At 41.0% G+C, this 18,485-nt stretch overlaps 1 protein-coding gene across 4 annotated transcripts in view; it reads left to right on the top strand.

The window, feature by feature from the left end:
- Positions 1-18,485, top strand: part of ASXL3 (ASXL transcriptional regulator 3) — a 103,914-nt gene that overhangs the window by 71,944 nt on the left and 13,485 nt on the right. For 3 of the 4 annotated variants that reach the window (XM_083451497.1, XM_083451498.1, XM_083451499.1), the window contains 3 exons: positions 10,026-10,143; positions 11,070-11,189; positions 13,895-14,058. In XM_083451497.1, coding sequence (XP_083307623.1) covers positions 10,026-10,143; positions 11,070-11,189; positions 13,895-14,058 — 402 coding nt within the window. Of the gene's footprint in view, positions 1-10,025; positions 10,144-11,069; positions 11,190-12,661; positions 12,828-13,894; positions 14,059-18,485 lie in introns of those variants that run through there. The other variant, XM_083451501.1, reaches the window with a different exon arrangement.

The following is an 18,485-nucleotide window of genomic DNA, read 5'->3' as shown; positions in this document are numbered from 1 at the left end:
AACAGTGCAGCTAGTACACAGAGAGTGGACTTTTGCCTTGGTTCAGGTCCCTTCCCAACCATGAAGCTGACTTGGTAGTTTGGGGTTGACCACTGTCTCTCAACCTAATCTACTTTCTAGATGTGTAGGAATGGGGAACTGGTGGCCCTCCAGCTGTTGTTGGACTTCAGCTCCTATTATCCCTGACCATTAGGCATTCTGGCTGGGGCTGAAGGGAGTTGGAGTCTAACAACACCTGGAGGGTTACAGCTGGGACCATCCTTCAGCTAGAGGGATACAGCAGAGGCAAGGAAGGATTTTCTGGTTTTTTTGAAGTTGGCAGACTTAGGGAAGGTGGCAGTCCTGATTTGTGGAGTCGTCACGGACTTTGGTTTGTATTTCAGCTTTTGGTGGCATTTCATCAAGTAGACCAATGTTTGGTTGAAATGCATTTGGTATTTGTTGTACATTGTGGGTTTGTCATGTAGAAGTTTTTTCTCTTTGTCTGTTGTTTGTGCATTGGGTATTTGATTTTAAAATACCTGTGGTTATAAAATTTGATGTATTTCAGTTGTGCCCTCATTTATACATGTGATTTTCTAACTTGTTTGTAGTTTGCTTGGTTTTTGTGGTTGGGTTATAGATATCTCTCCTTGCCTTTCCTTTTGCTTTGGATTAGGGCTTAGGCTGATTCATTGAGTCCCTTCCTGAGACCCAGCTGCATTCTTTGAGGCCATTGACTCTCTTGGCTGGGACAAGGATACAGTTGGAGCTCATAATCCAACTCAGAGGAGCCTTCTTCTACCTAGTTCTCTCACAGAATGAGAGTTAGACCATTAGTTCATCTAACTGACCATTAATTATATTGATTCAGACCACTGGTCCATCTAACCAGCCCACTGTATATATTCAGTGGCAGGGTTTCAGAGACGGCCCCCACACACCTTGAGGCATACCATGAGATGCCATGGGTTGTAGCCCACCATTTTGGAAAAGCAGCTGCTCAGGCCATAGCAAAGCTCTGAGGCTTTGGAAAAAACATACTCAGGGCTTTAGCCCCTTAGCTCCTGGCTAGGGATGCTTCTGCCCAACACAAAAGCTGTCAGTTATGACAACTGGAGGTTTGCACAAGTGTTTCTGTCCACCTCTTTGTTTGCAAAAAATGAAAACAACCCACGCAGGCAATGGATTATAAATTACTGCAATGAGATTTGTTCCAATAACAAAAAAATCTTGTTTTTTTACAGGAGCTTTTTATGTTACAAAACTTGCTTCTCTGTTAATAGAACTTTTCACAGGAGCTTACTGTTCTACAAAACTTGCTTCTTTGATAAATAATATGGATTTCCAGTATTTATCTGTTTCACATTATTCACTTTTTTAGTTATACATCTGCAAAAATATACCTAATAACTCCCAACAATTTTCCTCATTCATAAACCCAAAGACCTTAGCCTTGTTGCTGAACCAATGAGGTACATTAAATATGTAAAAGTATTGGAATAAATATTCAAGTATTCAAATAAAATTGATTGAAGTTGATACAAACCTCTTTCTATTCTCTTCTATACAAACAACACTAAAATCCAAATTATATTACACAAAATACAGACAAACCTTTTTCTGTTGGTGACTCAACGAGGTATAGCTGTTTTTAGATTCCCCATTATAGTAAATGGGGTCAGGGCAGAACATCATTTTTAATAAATCAAATTTGGTCCCAAATATTGAGTCAAACTGGAAAGACACAGAGCTGCTCCATAACAGCTTTAGCCTCTTGCCAAATCTATAGATATGTTACATTTTGTGGCAGGTGAACACAAAATTAACTAGCCATAATCTCTGTAAGTTTCCTTTCCATTTTAAAAATTAACCATGGTATTGCATGATTTTTGCCAAGTAGTGTTTTTGTATTACAAACCACAGTTGCTATTGGTCAGCCTCTAGAGCAGTGGTCAGCAAACTTTTTCAGCAGGGGGCCAGTCCACTGTCCCTCAGACCTCGTGGGGGGGGGCAGAGTATATTTTTGGGGGGGAACGAACAAATTCCTATGCCCCACAAAAAACCCAGAGATGCATTTTAAATACATGCACACATTCTACTCATGTAAAAACACCAGGCCGGCCCCACAAATAACCCAGAGATGCAGTTTAAATAAAAGGACACATTCTACTCATGTAAAAACGCGCTGATTCCCGGACCATCCGTGGGCTGGATTTAGAAGGCAATTGGGCCAGATCCAGCCCCCGGGCCATAGTTTGCCTACCCATGCTCTAGGCTGCTGCACCATAGAAATAGGAGTCTGGGCAGATAGAAAAACGAAAGCCCACAAGCCATTCTAAACAATGGGTTGTCTATATGTTTGGAAACTAAAATAGTGGCTTTGGTTCTCTGATTGGTTAATGTAAAACATCTGATTGGTGTAATGTCTGAATTGAGAATGTGTTCAATAGGCAAAAGGGATTTGTACAAAACTGCCATCCTAGCAATATGTCTAGGGTAAATATTGTTCACTCATTCCTCCTTACCAGAAAATGTGCTACCCAGCCTATTTACTGAACTTTGGTTCAGCACACATGTTAAAGAGAAACTAGATGGTAGTTCTCTGGTGTTCTGCACTGCTTGCTTGACGGCGTTGGATTCAGAAAAATGCTGTTTTGATTCTAAACTTGTTTTACTGTTGAAATAACAAACAGCAGTGCCATTAAAAGCAGCAGGGTGCAATCTGCTTCCTAGTTAGTTTGTTTGCTTTTGTGCTGTGGTGGAAGAGATAATATTTCCCCACAGGACATTTTTCAATTGACCACATTAACAGCTTCATACTAACACCCCCCCCCCCAAAAAAGTGAATGCTTGTCCTTTTAAAAGAAAAAAGAAAATATGAAGAAGTTGATATACTTTGCCTCCCTTGATGTGAAAGTTGGCATGACTACTTAAATTGCACATCCAAGCTTATGCTTGCATTTTCTTTGCACTGTTGGAAAGCTACCAATAAGTCATTTTTATTAAGATATGAGGGATTTTGTAGCTGTGAACATATGATCAGGTTTTCTGTTGTAAAAAAAGAAATAAGAAAGAAAGAAATTGCAGCTTAAACTTTTGGATATTTATATATTCCTTCACAATTGTGATTGTACATGTTTTACAGAGTAGCCAGTTATAGTTAATACAACTTGGTTAAAAAGTAGGACTAGCAATGTTTGTAAACTTTGGGTCACTTATTGGTAGAGCCTTCGGGAACATGTTGAGATAAATCTATGCATTAAATCAGGGGTTGCACTTCAGAGTTTTGAGAAAGTGCCATGGTGCCAGCCACAAAATGGCTGCCATGAGAGCATGGCCTAACACAAAATGACCGCCACATCGGAAAGAGCAGAGGGAGAGAGGACTAGGATATGGTGTGGAGATGCCCCCTATCACTCCCTCCTCAATGGAAAAGGAAGGCACCAACCTCAGCCACCATTGCGCTTGCTCACAGAGTGAAGCTCTTTGCACCTCTACTGTGCTCCAAATATATAGGCTGATGGGTGTCAATCCTGGCATCCAGTGCCATATAGGCAATGTATGAGGCCATGTGCAATGTAGAGAGGCCAAGTCTGTGCCACAAGGAACTGAGCAGGAAGAGCAAAGAGTCTGTTATGTACAGCGGTACCTCTGGATGCAAACGGGATCCATTCCATTCACATCCAGAGCAGAATGCAACCTGTGTCTGCGCATGTACGGGTCGTGATTCGCCGCTTCTGCGCATGACGTCATTTTGAGCGTCTGCGCGAGCGACGAAACCTGGAAGTAGCATGTTCCGTTACTTCCGGGTCACCGCGGAGCGCAACCTGGAAACGCTCAACCTGAGCGTTTCTGCTCTGGTCAGACCTCACCTGGAGTATTGTGTCCCGTTCTGGGCACCACAGTTCAAGAAGGACACTGACAAACTGGAACGTGTCCAGAGGAGGGCAACCAAAATGGTCAAAGGCCTGGAAACGATGCCTTATGAGGAACGGCTAAGGGAGCTGGGCATGTTTAGCCTGGAGAAGAGGAGGTTAAGGGGTGATATGATAGCCATGTTCAAATATATAAAAGGATGTCACATAGAGGAGGGAGAAAGGTTGTTTTCTGCTGCTCCAGAGAAGCGGACACGGAGCAATGGATCCAAACTACAAGAAAGAAGATTCCACCTAAACATTAGAAAGAACTTTCTGACAGTAAGAGCTGTTCTACAGTGGAATTTGCTGCCAAGGAGTGTGGTGGAGTCTCCTTCTTTGGAGGTCTTTAAGCAGAGGCTTGACAACCATATGTCAGGAGTGCTCTGATGGTGTTTCCTGCTTGGCAGGGGGTTGGACTCGATGGCCCTTGTGGTCTCTTCCAACTCTATGATTCTATGAAGCAACTTCTACCCCAGGTATGACTGTATTGTGCATTTTGGAGGGAATAGTTACTTAGATCATCAGCCTTTGTATGGTCGCTTGGTGCAAGGTGGATCACAACAGAAGCGCTGCAACCATACAAACAGAAGGTAAAGAAAATAAAAGAAATGGGGCCCCAAATGCCTGTTTGGATTAAATATGCATACCTGGTCTGAAATGGTTGAAGAGTACTGACCTAGACCTTTAATGGCTAGGAGGTACTGGCACCTAGGGGCAGCACATTACCAATCCCTGCATTAAATAACTTAGAATCATTCTGTACATTACAAATAATTTAAAAAGAAGATAGAGATTATATAATTCTCAACTGTAATATTTGAAACCGCTACTGGAGGGGCATGTCACAATATAGCATGTCCCAACATATATTAAACTAGCACATCAAGAGAGGCCTATACTAAACTCTTCTTTTTTAATTATGTGGTGCTTCTGCCTACCTCTAGAGAATTTCCACTAACCCCAGGAACTGCCTTGGAAGTTTTAAAACGTCCTCTTTGTTAAAAGTGTGACGTTCCCCCCCAACCTTCAGTCTGAAATGGTGCAGTCCAGAATCCTACCACAACAGTCTAGAATCCCACCACTCCAGTCTCATTCTGTATGTGTAGAATGGTTCTTAGAATCCAGGGCATGATACACCTATGGCCCAGGGAACATAATTGCTCTTTCCCATGTCATATTGGTACCATCAGAAGCCCTGGATCACATATGCTAGGCCGCATGTTCATGTTGCGGCTTTTCCCTATGGCATTGTTGTCTCAGTTTCTAGCAGGAATAATGCTGGTGCGTGGAGAAGTTATAGAATGGGTTCTTCCCATTTGGTCTATGGCCTTTGACATTATATGATTCAAGAACACAAGAACAGCTGTCCTGGATCTTTCCAAAAGTACATCTAGTCCAACATCCTGTTCTCACACTGTCCAGCCAGTTACTATGGAAAGCCCATAAGTAGGACCTGAGTGCAACAGCATTGCTTTTCTACTGCAACAATAAGCAGTGCTGCAGAAGTTCCTGTGCCACAACATTAATAGTAAAAAAAAAAAAAAAAAAAAAAGCTAAAGGACCCCTGGATTGTTTAGTTAAATCATCTAGTCTGGGCATGTCCAACAGGTAGATCATGATCACTGTGTAAAATAAACAGGTAGATCACTGGAGGTCTGTGGTAGATCACCGGTAGATCAGTGGCTCCCTCCAAAGAAGCTAAAAAACTTTGGCTCCCTCAAAACAAACTCAGCATCTTTGCCCTGCACCCCTAAAATGACCTGAACCAAAGGGGGTAGATCACTGCCAGCTTTTAACTCTGTGAGTGGATTGCAGTCTCTTGGAAGTTGGCCACTCCTGATTCTAGTCCAACCCCCCGGAATGCAGGAATATGCAGCTGTCCCATCGAACCTGCAACCTTGGCATTATCAGTACCAGTTCTCAAACTGTGGCTTCAACCATAGCAAGATTACTTGAGGAATGAAAATTAGGGTATATAATGCCATGAGTAAACTGATTTTTAAAGGCTACATAGCAGATTTATGATAGAAATAACAACTTGAACCTGCGGCCCCTGAGTTGCTATTGAGCGTGTCTTGCCCAGAATGTGCATCACCCCTGAGATTTTCTGTTTTCCTCAATATAAAATATCAGCCAATGGCTCCTGAATCTAATACAGGTTAATATAAACAAATTCATCTTATTTCCTTGGGATTTGAGCTTTGTGTGTGGGAGGATTTTATGAAATGTAGTCAAGGATACAGATGCTTTAGTAATTTTGTAGGTCAGCATGTTTTATTACTCTGTGTTAAATAAAATGGTTGTAGCCTTGCAGACATATTCAGCTTTTATGCTTAGCACTTTGATTCTTTGTTGCATGAAACATGTTACAGAAAGTTTTAAGGGAGGAGTGGGAATTAATGGTTTTCAGACTTGAATTGATGTTGCTAAGTCGAGCTTCAGAATGTGGAATAAATTGGTGATGGTGATGATGAATCAAGATACTAGTTTTAATTTGGGTTGTGTAGGAATGATAGTAGCTGTGTCCAGGCATTCTAAATCATTTGTGTGATGCAAGAGAGCGAGGGTGTGCATGCGCTAGTACCGTCCTCCACAAGTTGGAAAGAGAACTTCTGCAGCAAGGGGTCAATTTGAGTAGAGAGCAGGCTCCCTGTTTCAGACTTTACCTCTCCAGTCTGTGGAAGGTTACGGAGACAGCAATGAGTGGCAGATCTAACATGCCTTTCCTTTCATTCCCTCATTGCATTAGGGCTTTTAGAACACTTGAATAGACCTATTAGCCCAAAGTACATTCTACATAGGGACGCGGGTGGCGCTGTGGGTTAAACCACAGAGCCTAGGACTTGCCGATCAGAAGGTCGGTGGTTCAGATCCCTGTGATGGGGTGAGCTCCCGTTGCTAGGTCCCTGCTCCTGCCAGCCTAGCAGTTCGAAAGCACATCAAAGTGCAAGTAGATAAATAGGTACCGCTCCAGTGGGAAGGTAAACGGCGTTTCCATGCGCTGCTCTGGTTCGCCAGAAACGACTTAGTCATGCTGGCCACATGACCCGGAAGCTGTACGCTGGCTCCCTCGGCCTATAGAGTGAGATGAGTGCCGCAACCCCAGAGTCGGCCATGACTGGACCTAATGGTCAGGGGTCCCTTTACCTTTACCTTTTTACATTCTACATACATGTAGGGAATAGGCTGGAGTGGGCATGGTTTTAGCCCCACTCCTGATGTCAGGTCTTCTTCTTTTAACTGCACATAGCACACGAATGTTTGTACAGAGAGGCCATCACAGGAGCTCCTTGCAGGGACACCTGGTTTTGTGGGTTTGCTGATTGTGCAGAACCCCCTACATGTGACGAATCCACACATTGGCTTTTGTATTCTGTTGCTAAAAGACTTGATATGGAGGGGTTAAAAGTGCAGCTGTGCTTCAGTCTGTACTCAAGTATGCCCTGAATTTGAGTGAAGTGTGCATAGGGCCAAAGCCTCATTTTCTGGTGGGACAGAGTTTCTATGGCAAATGGTAGTGGGTTTTCTTGGCCTGTGTGTGGGAGTGATCTATACTGCATAAAATTTTTTTGCATGTAGACTTGATGTCTATAAATTTATTTATTACGGTTGGAGACCAGCTTGTGACTTGATGTCTATGGATCTTGTCCCAGCACATAAATAGCAAATGCAGGCTGCTATTGCTTGATATAATGAAGTGCTACATGAATTGAGATTTGGCTATTTTTATTCTGTCGTTTATGTCCCAAATGGAAGTGTATGCATTTTCATTTTATGTACGTGCTGCTTTGATATAGTAAATATCAAGTAAAATGGGAGGATTGTCTTATTTTACAAATCCAGATGTCAGGACAGTATTTTCTGCGGACATAATACTTGATATTTTACATGGTTGAAGTTAGGTTGGAAAGTATTTTCTGACATCCAGTAATCATCACCTTTACGTCCAGGAAACTGTTGTTTGTTTCTTCCATGATCTGAATCGTTAATAAGGACCTGGGATGGACCGGTATTGTTTTTGAGTGTAATCTGTTAGTGATAGTAGCACATGGAACTGCAGGATAAATAAGTTAAATAGCATCACTCCCATCACTAATCCCGGGAACTGTAGTTTGTACGGGACCTGAGAGTTGTTAGGAGCCCCCTCTTTCCCTCCTGGAACTGCAGTTTTCAGAGTTCCCTGTGAAGTGGAATTGATTGTTAATCCACTTTGGGAATTGTCACACTGTGAAGGGAATAGAGAACACCTAAGAATTCTCAGAACCCTTAACAAACTACAGTTTCCAATATTTTTGTATTTGTGCAGTAGGGACCGGGGGGGCGGGGAGCTATGGTACAGCTTTAAATGCCTGATGTGGATGTGGCCCTAATGAAGAAGAAAGTTAAAGATGGCCTTTCCTTTCAGTTTGTATCTAAAACTTGTAGATATTCTGCATTTCAAGGAGAAAACACTATGATTTTTCTTTTAGCAATAACAACCACAGGCAACTGAAGCTGACAGTGCTCAGCTGCAATCAATGTCAATATGTCTTTTAAATCGGGGTTTGCCACAATACTGATGGGATTTGAACATTCACATTTGATGCAGGGTTAGGTCAGTTTAAGAGGAATATAATATATTTCAGGCTTCTAAACTGATGAAAAATAAATATTAAATGCAGCCCTTCCTTTCACTAATTAGTGGTAGCTTCTATTCATTGAATGTTTACATTTCCTTGCAGTTAAGAGAAACCATACCCTTCTTTGAATATATCCAAAAAGGTTGACAGTGGTTTCTTTTTTAAAACAACTCTTCTTTATTGTACATTGCCCATGTGCCTCTAATTACCGTAACTGAAATATGCGTAAAATAATCCCACCTGTTTTTTTCATTGTAACTGAGCTTGTGCTGCAGAGTATTTTTCAATGGAATAGGAAGTAATTGTTTTTAATTCTTTTGTCTTTTGAAGTGTTGTGTGCAAAGCATTATCGTCTAAGCAGACTACAGCTGTATTGCAATTACAAAATTAACCTCACAAGTCATTAGTGCTCATAAGGAAACAAAGGATATTAATTCATACTAGGCATGACCTCCGCTGGTGAAGCGTAGGGTTTTCTCTTAAACCCACACACAAATCAAAGATGAGAGTGTAAAATGAAGATTTTAAACAGGTATTAGCAGCAAGCTAATCTGTTCTAACTTGCACGGCTCACATATCTGTGCTTGTAAATTCTTTAATGGGCGAATTCTCACATTAATATATTTCCTGACCTTCCTGTCTGGGCTCGTTTACTGTACAAAATATCCTGGCAGCTATTCTGTTTCTGCTCGTGTTTTGTATTGCATTATCATCCCCGTAGCCGATCCAGTTATAAAACACACAGGAAAAAACCCCTCCCATTTGTAGATATTTATTCTTGTATCATTTTCTCCCAGATTTGCCAGAACACCATCATGTTCGTGTTCTGAAGGTTAATGCCCAAAGTCAAGCAGACAGAAGCCAAGTGCTGCAAGGTTTTCCAAGATTAGGACCGATTCCCTTCGCAGAAATAAATGATTCCTGCCATGTGCAGTGATTTTGTGCAGCACTACTCACGGCTGAGTGAGTGCATCAATACTGTAGCCCTTACATGCTGTACATACTGATGACACTGTGTTAACTTGATTGACTGAGCAGTATACGGGAGAAGATGCACCTGCAAGAGATGTTCAGACACACATTTTAGCCTGGGTTTGAAATATTTATTTTACATTTATTTTAACTTGGAAGCCTTAAGTCTCATATTCCATGGGTTCTCATGTTTCTGCTGCTAAGGTAGAGCAAACAGTTTATGTATGCTTCTTTGTTATCAAAATTGTTCTGGAAAACGATTTTAAGGTGCATCTTCCTTTAGCTTTAAAGCCAAAAGCTTGTTTTCCATTTTTATTTCACAGTGTAGCATATGATATATAACAATATATAGCATTTTTGTATATAAAATATTGAAGAAAATGACATAAAGGGGAACTAGTATGAATCCTGGCAAACTTGCAGCTAGATAAATATATTATGGGGTTCATTTGAATAATAGGGAAATGTTTTGTGTAATTCACCTGTAAACAACATTTTGTGTTATATTTTTTCTGTTTTATTGTTTCCTTTGTAGGCATTGAGACAGCAGCAGAAAAGAAGAAATGGAGTGTCAATGATGGTAAACAAGACTGTTCCTCGTGTTGTTTTGACACCATTAAAGGTGTCTGATGAGCAGTCTGATTCACCCTCAGGTAAATAGCTAAAGGACTGTCTGCGACACCCGTTTCTAGTAAAAGAGCCCTCCCTGTGGGCGAGAGCTATAAAGTGCAAAATTTATGATGGGTGGAAATAATGATGTCATTCTCACACAGTGGATTTTTTATTCTTATCCTATGACCAATTTTATTAATTCAAGGGAGGAACTTAATTCCAGTCTATTAAGAGGGAGGGAGGGAGAAAAAGACGTAATAAAATAAAATCAGCCAGCATTACAAACAGCTTCTTTAAAGGAATGCAAAGAAGCATTTTGGATGCTGATTCCTAATGAGAGAACTACATACTGGCATGCAGTGCCATCAGGGGGTAAAATAAATAACCATCACAGCTCCTGTGAGAGTATGAATTACTCTCTTAGTTCTGTCTTGCAATATCAGTTGTCCTTTTTTTATATATAAGATTTTGTGTTCTGGCACCATCCTAATCACCACTGTGCAGCCCTGACCTTTAGTTTTGGCTGCTACATTCTTCACTGTGAATAGATTGTACAGATATCTGTGTCACTTTTTATTGTAGATTCCCTGGACATGGGAGAAAATTAACTTTACAATGGGAGGGGTTTCCCTTTCTTCCTTTTATTTCTTTGTCCCCCTATAATGGGAGTATGATTATTTCGAAAGACGTCCCTCAGCTATCAGAAGAGGGCTTATTTGTAATGGATTAGCAAACATCTTTATCGACTGCTACATTCAAGAAACTTGTTTTCACCACTTAATGGATTTATGAGCTTTTGCTTCATCGGTTCTGGTGACAGGGAATCAAATTGTCAAGCAGAAAACATTACCTTTAAATAGTGTAGCAGATGAAGATGTCATTCTTAGGGGTGTGTTGATTTTTTTTTCCAGGAAAGAAATTCTACCTTTGTTTTTGTTCTTCATTGTAATGTCTTTTTTTTTTAAAGGATCTGAATCTAAAAATGGTGAAGCAGACAGTTCTGATAAAGAAATGAAACATGGGCAAAAATCTCCAACTGGAAAACAAATGAGCCAGCACTTAAAGAGATTAAAAAAATCTGGTTTAGGTGAGTATGTCTCTAAAAGGTCTGGGGGGAGGGGAGGGGAGAGGAGTGTCACTTCATTGCATTATGTTATAGAAAATAATACACATTCTGTAAACTCGCTAGAGGAAGTTTTATATTGTGTCTCTGATGTTTTGGATTTTCTCACTGTACGTGTGTCTTCCTCATCTGTTCCTTCATCCCTCTGAACTCTGCAGGAGTTCCCTCTTATTGGGACCTTTCCCCCAGCATGCCTTTCTGCTGTTGACCTTTTCAATCTGACAGACCCAAGCTGTCCTAAATTGGCCATTTTGCAGCCAGCTGTTTCTTGCTTCATCTTCTTCTAACAGGGAAATATTATTACCCCCTGTTACGTTTCCCCCTTATTCCTGTACGGAATAATATATTATTATATATTCCCCTCAGTGGACCATATTATTTATAAACTAGTATATTATTCATTGCCTGTTGTTGGACATCTAAACACCATGTTGGATAGTGTTTTTTTTCCCTTTTTCCTTATTGCTCAGTTATATGCAGATATTTATCCTAGGTGACCACATGTCTCAATAAACCATTTAGAAAGGCAAGCAGTTTGCTCTTTTGGGGGGAATGATTCTGTTTCTCTTAAGAAATAGGTGTTTGGATTTATTCCTTTCTTTGTCTGTTTGCAAAACAAAAGCAGTTCAGTATCTAGTCTTCTGAAAAATAGTAACTGAATAAACTGTTTCCTCACCTCTTAGAGTGATGGTTACATTTAGTACTCCATTGAATCCTTTGACTTGTAATGATTTAACCGAGTGGCCATCTTGGCTGAGTTAGAAATGGACTTATAAAGAGGCTGTTTATCCTTTAAAAAAATCAATTTCCTATTTTTGCAAGTTCATTCTGAATTATATACCCAAGGTAACACCTGTGTTCTGAAGCATACATGTTTTCCCTGATAAGAATTATCAAATGTTCTTAAAATGCCATTTATTAAAGTATTTAATGTTCTCCCAATTCATTTGGTTCCCACAAAAGGGCCCTTATAGCCCATAATCAATATTTGGAGCGCAGCTGATTTATTGTTTAGCTCAAGTGGGTTGCTTTGAACTGGAATCTTTAAGAAGGGATTGTAAATGGATGAAGAAATAGTCTTTTTGTGCCAGTAGTTGAGATGCTTCATTGCATCAAATCTTTCCATCAATGTTTTCTTCTTCTAGATCAGTTGTTTAAAATGTGAAGCATTTCAGCATAAATTCCTTCAAAAGGCTAGAATGAACATCTTACAGAACTCTGTTTAGCTGTGGTTTTAATTCTGTCTTCTGCTATTATTTTTTATAATATTAATATATTACTGCTGGCTGAAATAGTAACAAGAAATGATTTTTGCGAAGCTCCAGTGCACTTTCTTAATCCTAACAGTAAATGCTTAAGTGAAGTTATTTATTGAATAGGCATTCTCTGCAAAATCAAGTATTCTTTTGTGTGTCCTCTTTGATTCTTAGGAACTTCATAAAGTCTAAGTTGGAAGGCAAGGATATTTGTGTGTGTGTGAAAATGTTATTTCAGACCTAGTTAGATGCATGTTTTAAAGACCAACTAAGCTGAGCATCTAAAATAGTTGAACTTAGAGATCTATCTCCATTATGAAAGCTCTGGATTGTATTTAGCAGTCAGGTAAGCAGAAGGCCACTTGTGCAATCAATCTTTCTCCTCCCCTCATATATATATCCCTGTATACACCTAAGTACTTTTCCAGAGAGTATGAGATCCTCCATGGGGGAATACAGTGGAGGAGAGAATCACCCAAACTTGGGCAGAGGTGGCTGACATGAGCAACTTCCCACTCACACAAGCTACCTATGCCCAATTTTGCACAATTCTATGCAGAATTTATCTTCAGCTTTCATTTTAAAATTAAAAAGGAGCAAAGTTCTAGCTCTTTATAAAGGATGGGGAACCTACAGCTTGCTAAATGTACAAGTCCCACCAACCCTGACTTTTGGCCATGCCAGTTGGGACTGATGGGAGTTGGAAGTTCAACTCTGGAGGGTCACAGGTTCCCCATTCATGCCAGAACAGCTGCAGAAAGAAAGTAGATTTGAAAAATATGTGGGTAGTGTCTGTCATAATTTTTTTTAAAAGGGGTGGGGATGTGAGTAGGCTATTCAGTGGTTGAATAAATCAATGTGTTCAGACTGTGCATAGTTCTTGGCCCTCTTACTATTACCAAAGAACATGGTCTGAGGGCATATCATGCAGGCATCTGACTGAAGCAGAGCATGTCTGGGTCTGGGTAGCATCTCTATGGGAGATCTGGGAATCTCAAATAAGGCCCCTTAAGTTCCATGATGAAAGCAAGGTTGGAAATTCACTCAAGCAAATTTTGTTTAAAGCTACATTTATTTTTGTTCATTTCTACGAAATTTTGCATAACAATTGAAGTTTTAACAGAAGAGTTTGATGAAATAATGAGAATGGAAACTGGCTCATTCCCTTTATTTAGTTAGTTCCTTCTTTGAAAGCATTACCTTTAAAATATGCAAGGAAGAATGGATGCTGTAGAAATGCAAGAGAGGAAATGATATGTATAGGCAAAAGACTTTTTGGATAAGGTTGCACTCCTCTCCACCACATTGAAAACTACTGTATTATAACAAATATAAGTGAAGCTTTGATTTTTAAAAAATGTTCTTGAATTTGTGGTAAAGGTAGTTTTGATTTGTTTTGTGTGTTTAATCCAGGACACTTGAAATGGACCAAAGCCGAGGATATTGACATAGAAACTCCAGGATCTATACTTGTGAACACTAACCTGAGGGCTTTAATAAACAAACACACATTTCTTTCCTTACCTCAGCATTTTCAACAATACCTCTTGCTTTTGCTTCCAGAAGTAGATAGACAGGTAAGGTTGGTTTGTTGTTGTTTTTTTAAAGCATACAGTAATTGCTTTCATGGGCATTCTTTTGTAATTGCTGCTTTTCTACAGCTTAACATGATGCATATTGTTCAGACTCACTGACACAAGTAAGTGCTTCTCAACACCATGCATAACTAACTTATGGAATTCACTGTCAGAGGAAGTCATGAAGTGGACTAGCATAGGTGTTTTTAAAAAGGATTAGACACATTCCAGAAGAAAATGTGTAACGAAGGCTGTTAGCCATGACAGCAAACTATGAAATCTCAATTTGGCTGTGGTGCCTTATAGAAGTTATAGCAGCGGTGCAGGGACCACTCCCCGCCCATTGATTCATCCCCTAGCAGTGTTGTAGCATCTACTTAGCATACGAGTAGGGCTGAGAAAAATGTTTGTGTTTTTCAGCTTTCATGTCAACATTCACGTGCTTGATAATATAGAACTTCTTGCTGAACAGCTAAGCAAATAATTTATTTGCTGTTTGGATATCTAACCAGTTACATGTCAGATATGGGTGTGCAAATCCCACAGAATCTAATTCTTAAGGTGCAGGGAACTGTATTGCCCTTGAGCCAGCACACAGAGCACAGCTCAGAGAAGATCCTGAGCTTTGGAAACAAGGCAGTCAGAGCTTCCGTGACCAAGCTGCTTCTTTCATCTGTCTTTGGTGATCACTCATAGCCGAGTAAGATTGTCTTCCATAAACACGGTTTTAAAAGTGAGTCTGTAAGTGACTGCGGAGGCCATTTCTGGATCCACACATCCTCCCACAGTGGGGACATAGGTTTCCGGGCGGGAATTGATCATGGTGAGGGTTTGCCAAGCATGCCTTCCTCTTAGCACATTTCTCCCTTGTGTCCTGAGTTCGAGCGTCTTCAAAGCTCATGACACCTTTGGTAAAGACTGTTCTCCAACTGGAGCGCTCGCAGGCCAGTGTTTCCCACTTGTCGGTGTTTATACTGCATTTTGGGGGATTTGCCTTGAGAGAGTCTTTAAACATCTTTTGTTGACCATCAGAATTACGCTTTCCACTTTTATGTTCGGAATAGAGTAGTTGCTTTGGAAGACGATAATCAGGCATCTGTACAAAATAACCAGTCCAATGAAATTGATGTTGAAGAATCATTGCTTCAATACTGGTGATCTTTGCTTCTTCCAGTACACTGGCATTAGTTCACCTGTCTTCCCAAGTGATGTGTAAATTTTTTTGGAGACACCAAGCTAGGGGATGCTTTGCAACCAGCTGAACAAAGCCTAGGCAGATTTCCTTTATATGCTTTCTGTGAGCCCTTCCCCAGAGCAATGTGATGGGGAGCAGCCCTGCCCTGGACCTGCCTTGCCTATAGTCACATGGGTTAAACTATGTTTCAGCTCAGGTCTAGTATGGACTTGTGTAGTTCGCCCCATCCACATGATGTAAGGCCTTCAAATGATACAGCAACATTATGAAAAGTGCCTCCTATGCTACTGCTATAACATCTAAAGGGAATAACTCCTCCTTACCAGTAACTCCTCCTTACCAGTTCTTAAGAACCAGTAATTTTTGTTGTATTCAGCATGGCGCTAAGAGGATCATTCTGTCAGTACAAGAATGAAGCAGCAACTCCTTACTCAAAACATTGCAGGATTGCACTTAGCTATGCAACACTTGTTTCAAATACAGGCAATCTGACTGGTGTTCCACTATATTTGAGGGATATTTATGCCTTTTCTCTTCTGTTTCAAAGAAAAAAATGGTGACACCTATTTCATACTTGTCCTTAAATGGATTGACTGCATTCTCCATAACTTCAAGTCCTGTGAGCCATCCTGATCTGTTTTAGGAATTGGAATTATCTGACACTGATAGAGGCTTACTTACACTTCCCATCAGACCAAGGACTACAGGCCCCCTCATTTCAGCTATGGGGAAGAACAACTACAATTCTGAGCCCTTTTGCTTGGGCTCGCCTCCACTTCCAGGATCTTTATTAAAATCCTGGTAGACCAAGTGGCTTTCCCCAGAAGCGCTTTCCCCAGAAGCACAGGCATGAGGATCTATTCACATCTAGGCAATCTCCTAGTCTGATCATCATCTCCTAAGGGTAGCTCCAAGACACAGCTGTGACCTTATTGATGGGGTAACACCATGGGTTTTCATCAGCAGTACACTTCTTCCTATATACACCCTTTTCACATAGTTTTTTGCCTCCTGGCCAACAAATCTATATAAAGGCTCCAGAAAAGCACCTGTGCAGTGAATTCAGATCTCATTTTCAGTCTCTAGCCAGTTTACTGTTAATGATGGAATCAAGTCTAGATTCCATCCATTGGGCAAAACTCTACCCCAGACTGCTACACATTCTTCTTGCGGTATAAAGCTTCAAAACACCAACAGTCTCAACCCAGACATCCAGGTCCTACCCAGGTGCAGAACGTCTTCAGATTGTGGATCTCAGAGTCACACCTGTTTGGGGATATTCTCTTACAGGAAACCAGTTGAGTCTTTCCGACAATAGAAGCTAACTAAGCAACAGGAGAAGTGAAAGTGTTTATCTTACAGCATTGTAAGCAATGGAGAAAGGGCGGGGGACTTTCCCCCTCCACATATTGAAGCCTTTGCCAGTCTGATCTCAGATGGCAATGTTGAGCAAAAGGCACATCTGGATAAGCTCACCTGCTAAGCAAGCTCTACAGATGGAGGATCAAGGAAACGCCTTTGGGTTGAATGGTTTGGCTTCCTTGCCCTTACATTTTGCTCAGTAGAATCCACTTTCCCAAGCAGTGCAGCAGAGCTTTGGGTGGCTTATTTTTAGACCTCACTGTAATAGAAGGTACAAAGTCCAATCTTGTCAGCTTTTTAACTAAATTTGTCTTTTTCTACTGTACCATAAAATCAGTTCCCTTAATGTAATGGGCAAGTGGCAAGGTTTCCCAAAGCACTTAGGCTTCCACATGACTACAAATCAATATGAGTAACCAAGATACATTTTCCATCCCTATTTTTTTTTTTTTTTTTTTACAAGAAGCAGTCAACCTTCCATTAAAAAGGGGTGGGTGGGAATGGAACAGTGACTTCTTAAGTGCTTTTATGCCTAGGTAATATTGAAAGGCCATTTTTATGTCTGATATTTTAATAAATCATCCCATTACCATCTATAATGACAAATTGTTTAAGGTGCTAGCTGCAATCCAGAATGTGCCAGAGGGGTTCTGCTCTTTTATTTTGGTGTTGCAGCTCCGTCCTCTCTGCCTGTTCTATACTGTAAACTTCGCTTTGACTAAGATGATGAATTTTTTGCCAACACTTTTCTGGATTGTGGTCATTATGTGACTGGCATAAGGTCATTATGTTCAAGAAACTGTTTTGTAAGCCAGTCTTCTTTTGTTCCTCATGGGAAGATGTATTTGTGATTACCTGCAAATATTCTTAGGCACATCTAGTTACTTACTCTCCATTTCCAAGTACCTTGGGAATGGTTTGCATTCTGTGCCTGCTGCTAAGGTTCAACTAAGTATGTGCTGCAGTGAGCTGTAAGGCGAGGGAATGACAACTCCATTGCTTTTCCAGGGATCATAGCTGAGGGGTAGAGCACAATGCTTTGCATGCAGAAGAACTCAGGTTCAGTTACTGGTGATCTGAGTGAACGGGATCATGGGTGGGAAGAGCTGGGAAATAACCTACCTGAGAGTCAGCGCAGGTGGTGTGTGGCTAGATGGATCAGTGGTCTGACTCAGCATAAGGTTGTGCTTTGATTTCACCTAAGTTACTTTCTGATTTTCACTCACTTTTGTGCCTTGCAAGACAGCAGTGTTGCTGCAGTCAAACTACCCATTTTAGCAGGTGCCTAGTTTGGTGTACCTCCATGACTATGACTCTCATCACCCCCAAACACGGATGATGGTGGCTGTGGATTATGGAGTTCAGTAACAAATTCTTCACCCTTGGGATAAAGGTAAAAGGGAACCCTGACCATTAGGTCCAGTCGTGGCCGACTCTGGGGTTGCGACGCTCATCTCGCTTTATTGGCCGAGGGAGCCAGCGTACAGCTTCCGGGTCATGTGGCCAGCATGACTAAGCCGCTTCTGGCAAACCAGAGCAGCGCATGGAAACGCCATTTACCTTCCCGCCAGAGTGGTACCTATTTATCTACTTGCACTTTGATGTGCTTTCGAACTGCTAGGTTGGCAGGAGCAGGGACCGAGCAACGGGAGCTCACCGCATCACAGGGATTCGAACCACCGACCTTCTAGGCTCTGTGGTTTAACCCACAGCGCCACCCGCGTCTCATAAGATGGTTACCAGGGTACAATTAGGTTCTATTGATCAATTTCTTTCTGAAGCCAGTTTTAAATCTACAGCTCTTGATCCAAAAACTAGATGATCAGCACTATCTTCTGGCTTTGCAGCTCAGTTGGTTAGAGTGTGGTTG

Source organism: Podarcis tiliguerta (assembly GCF_965153285.1).
Source record: "Podarcis tiliguerta genome assembly, chromosome: 7".
In the NCBI taxonomy this organism is placed as follows: Eukaryota; Metazoa; Chordata; class Lepidosauria; order Squamata; family Lacertidae; genus Podarcis; species Podarcis tiliguerta.
The sequence above is the reverse complement of the archived record's forward strand: the minus strand, read 5'-3'. Positions and strand labels throughout refer to the sequence as shown.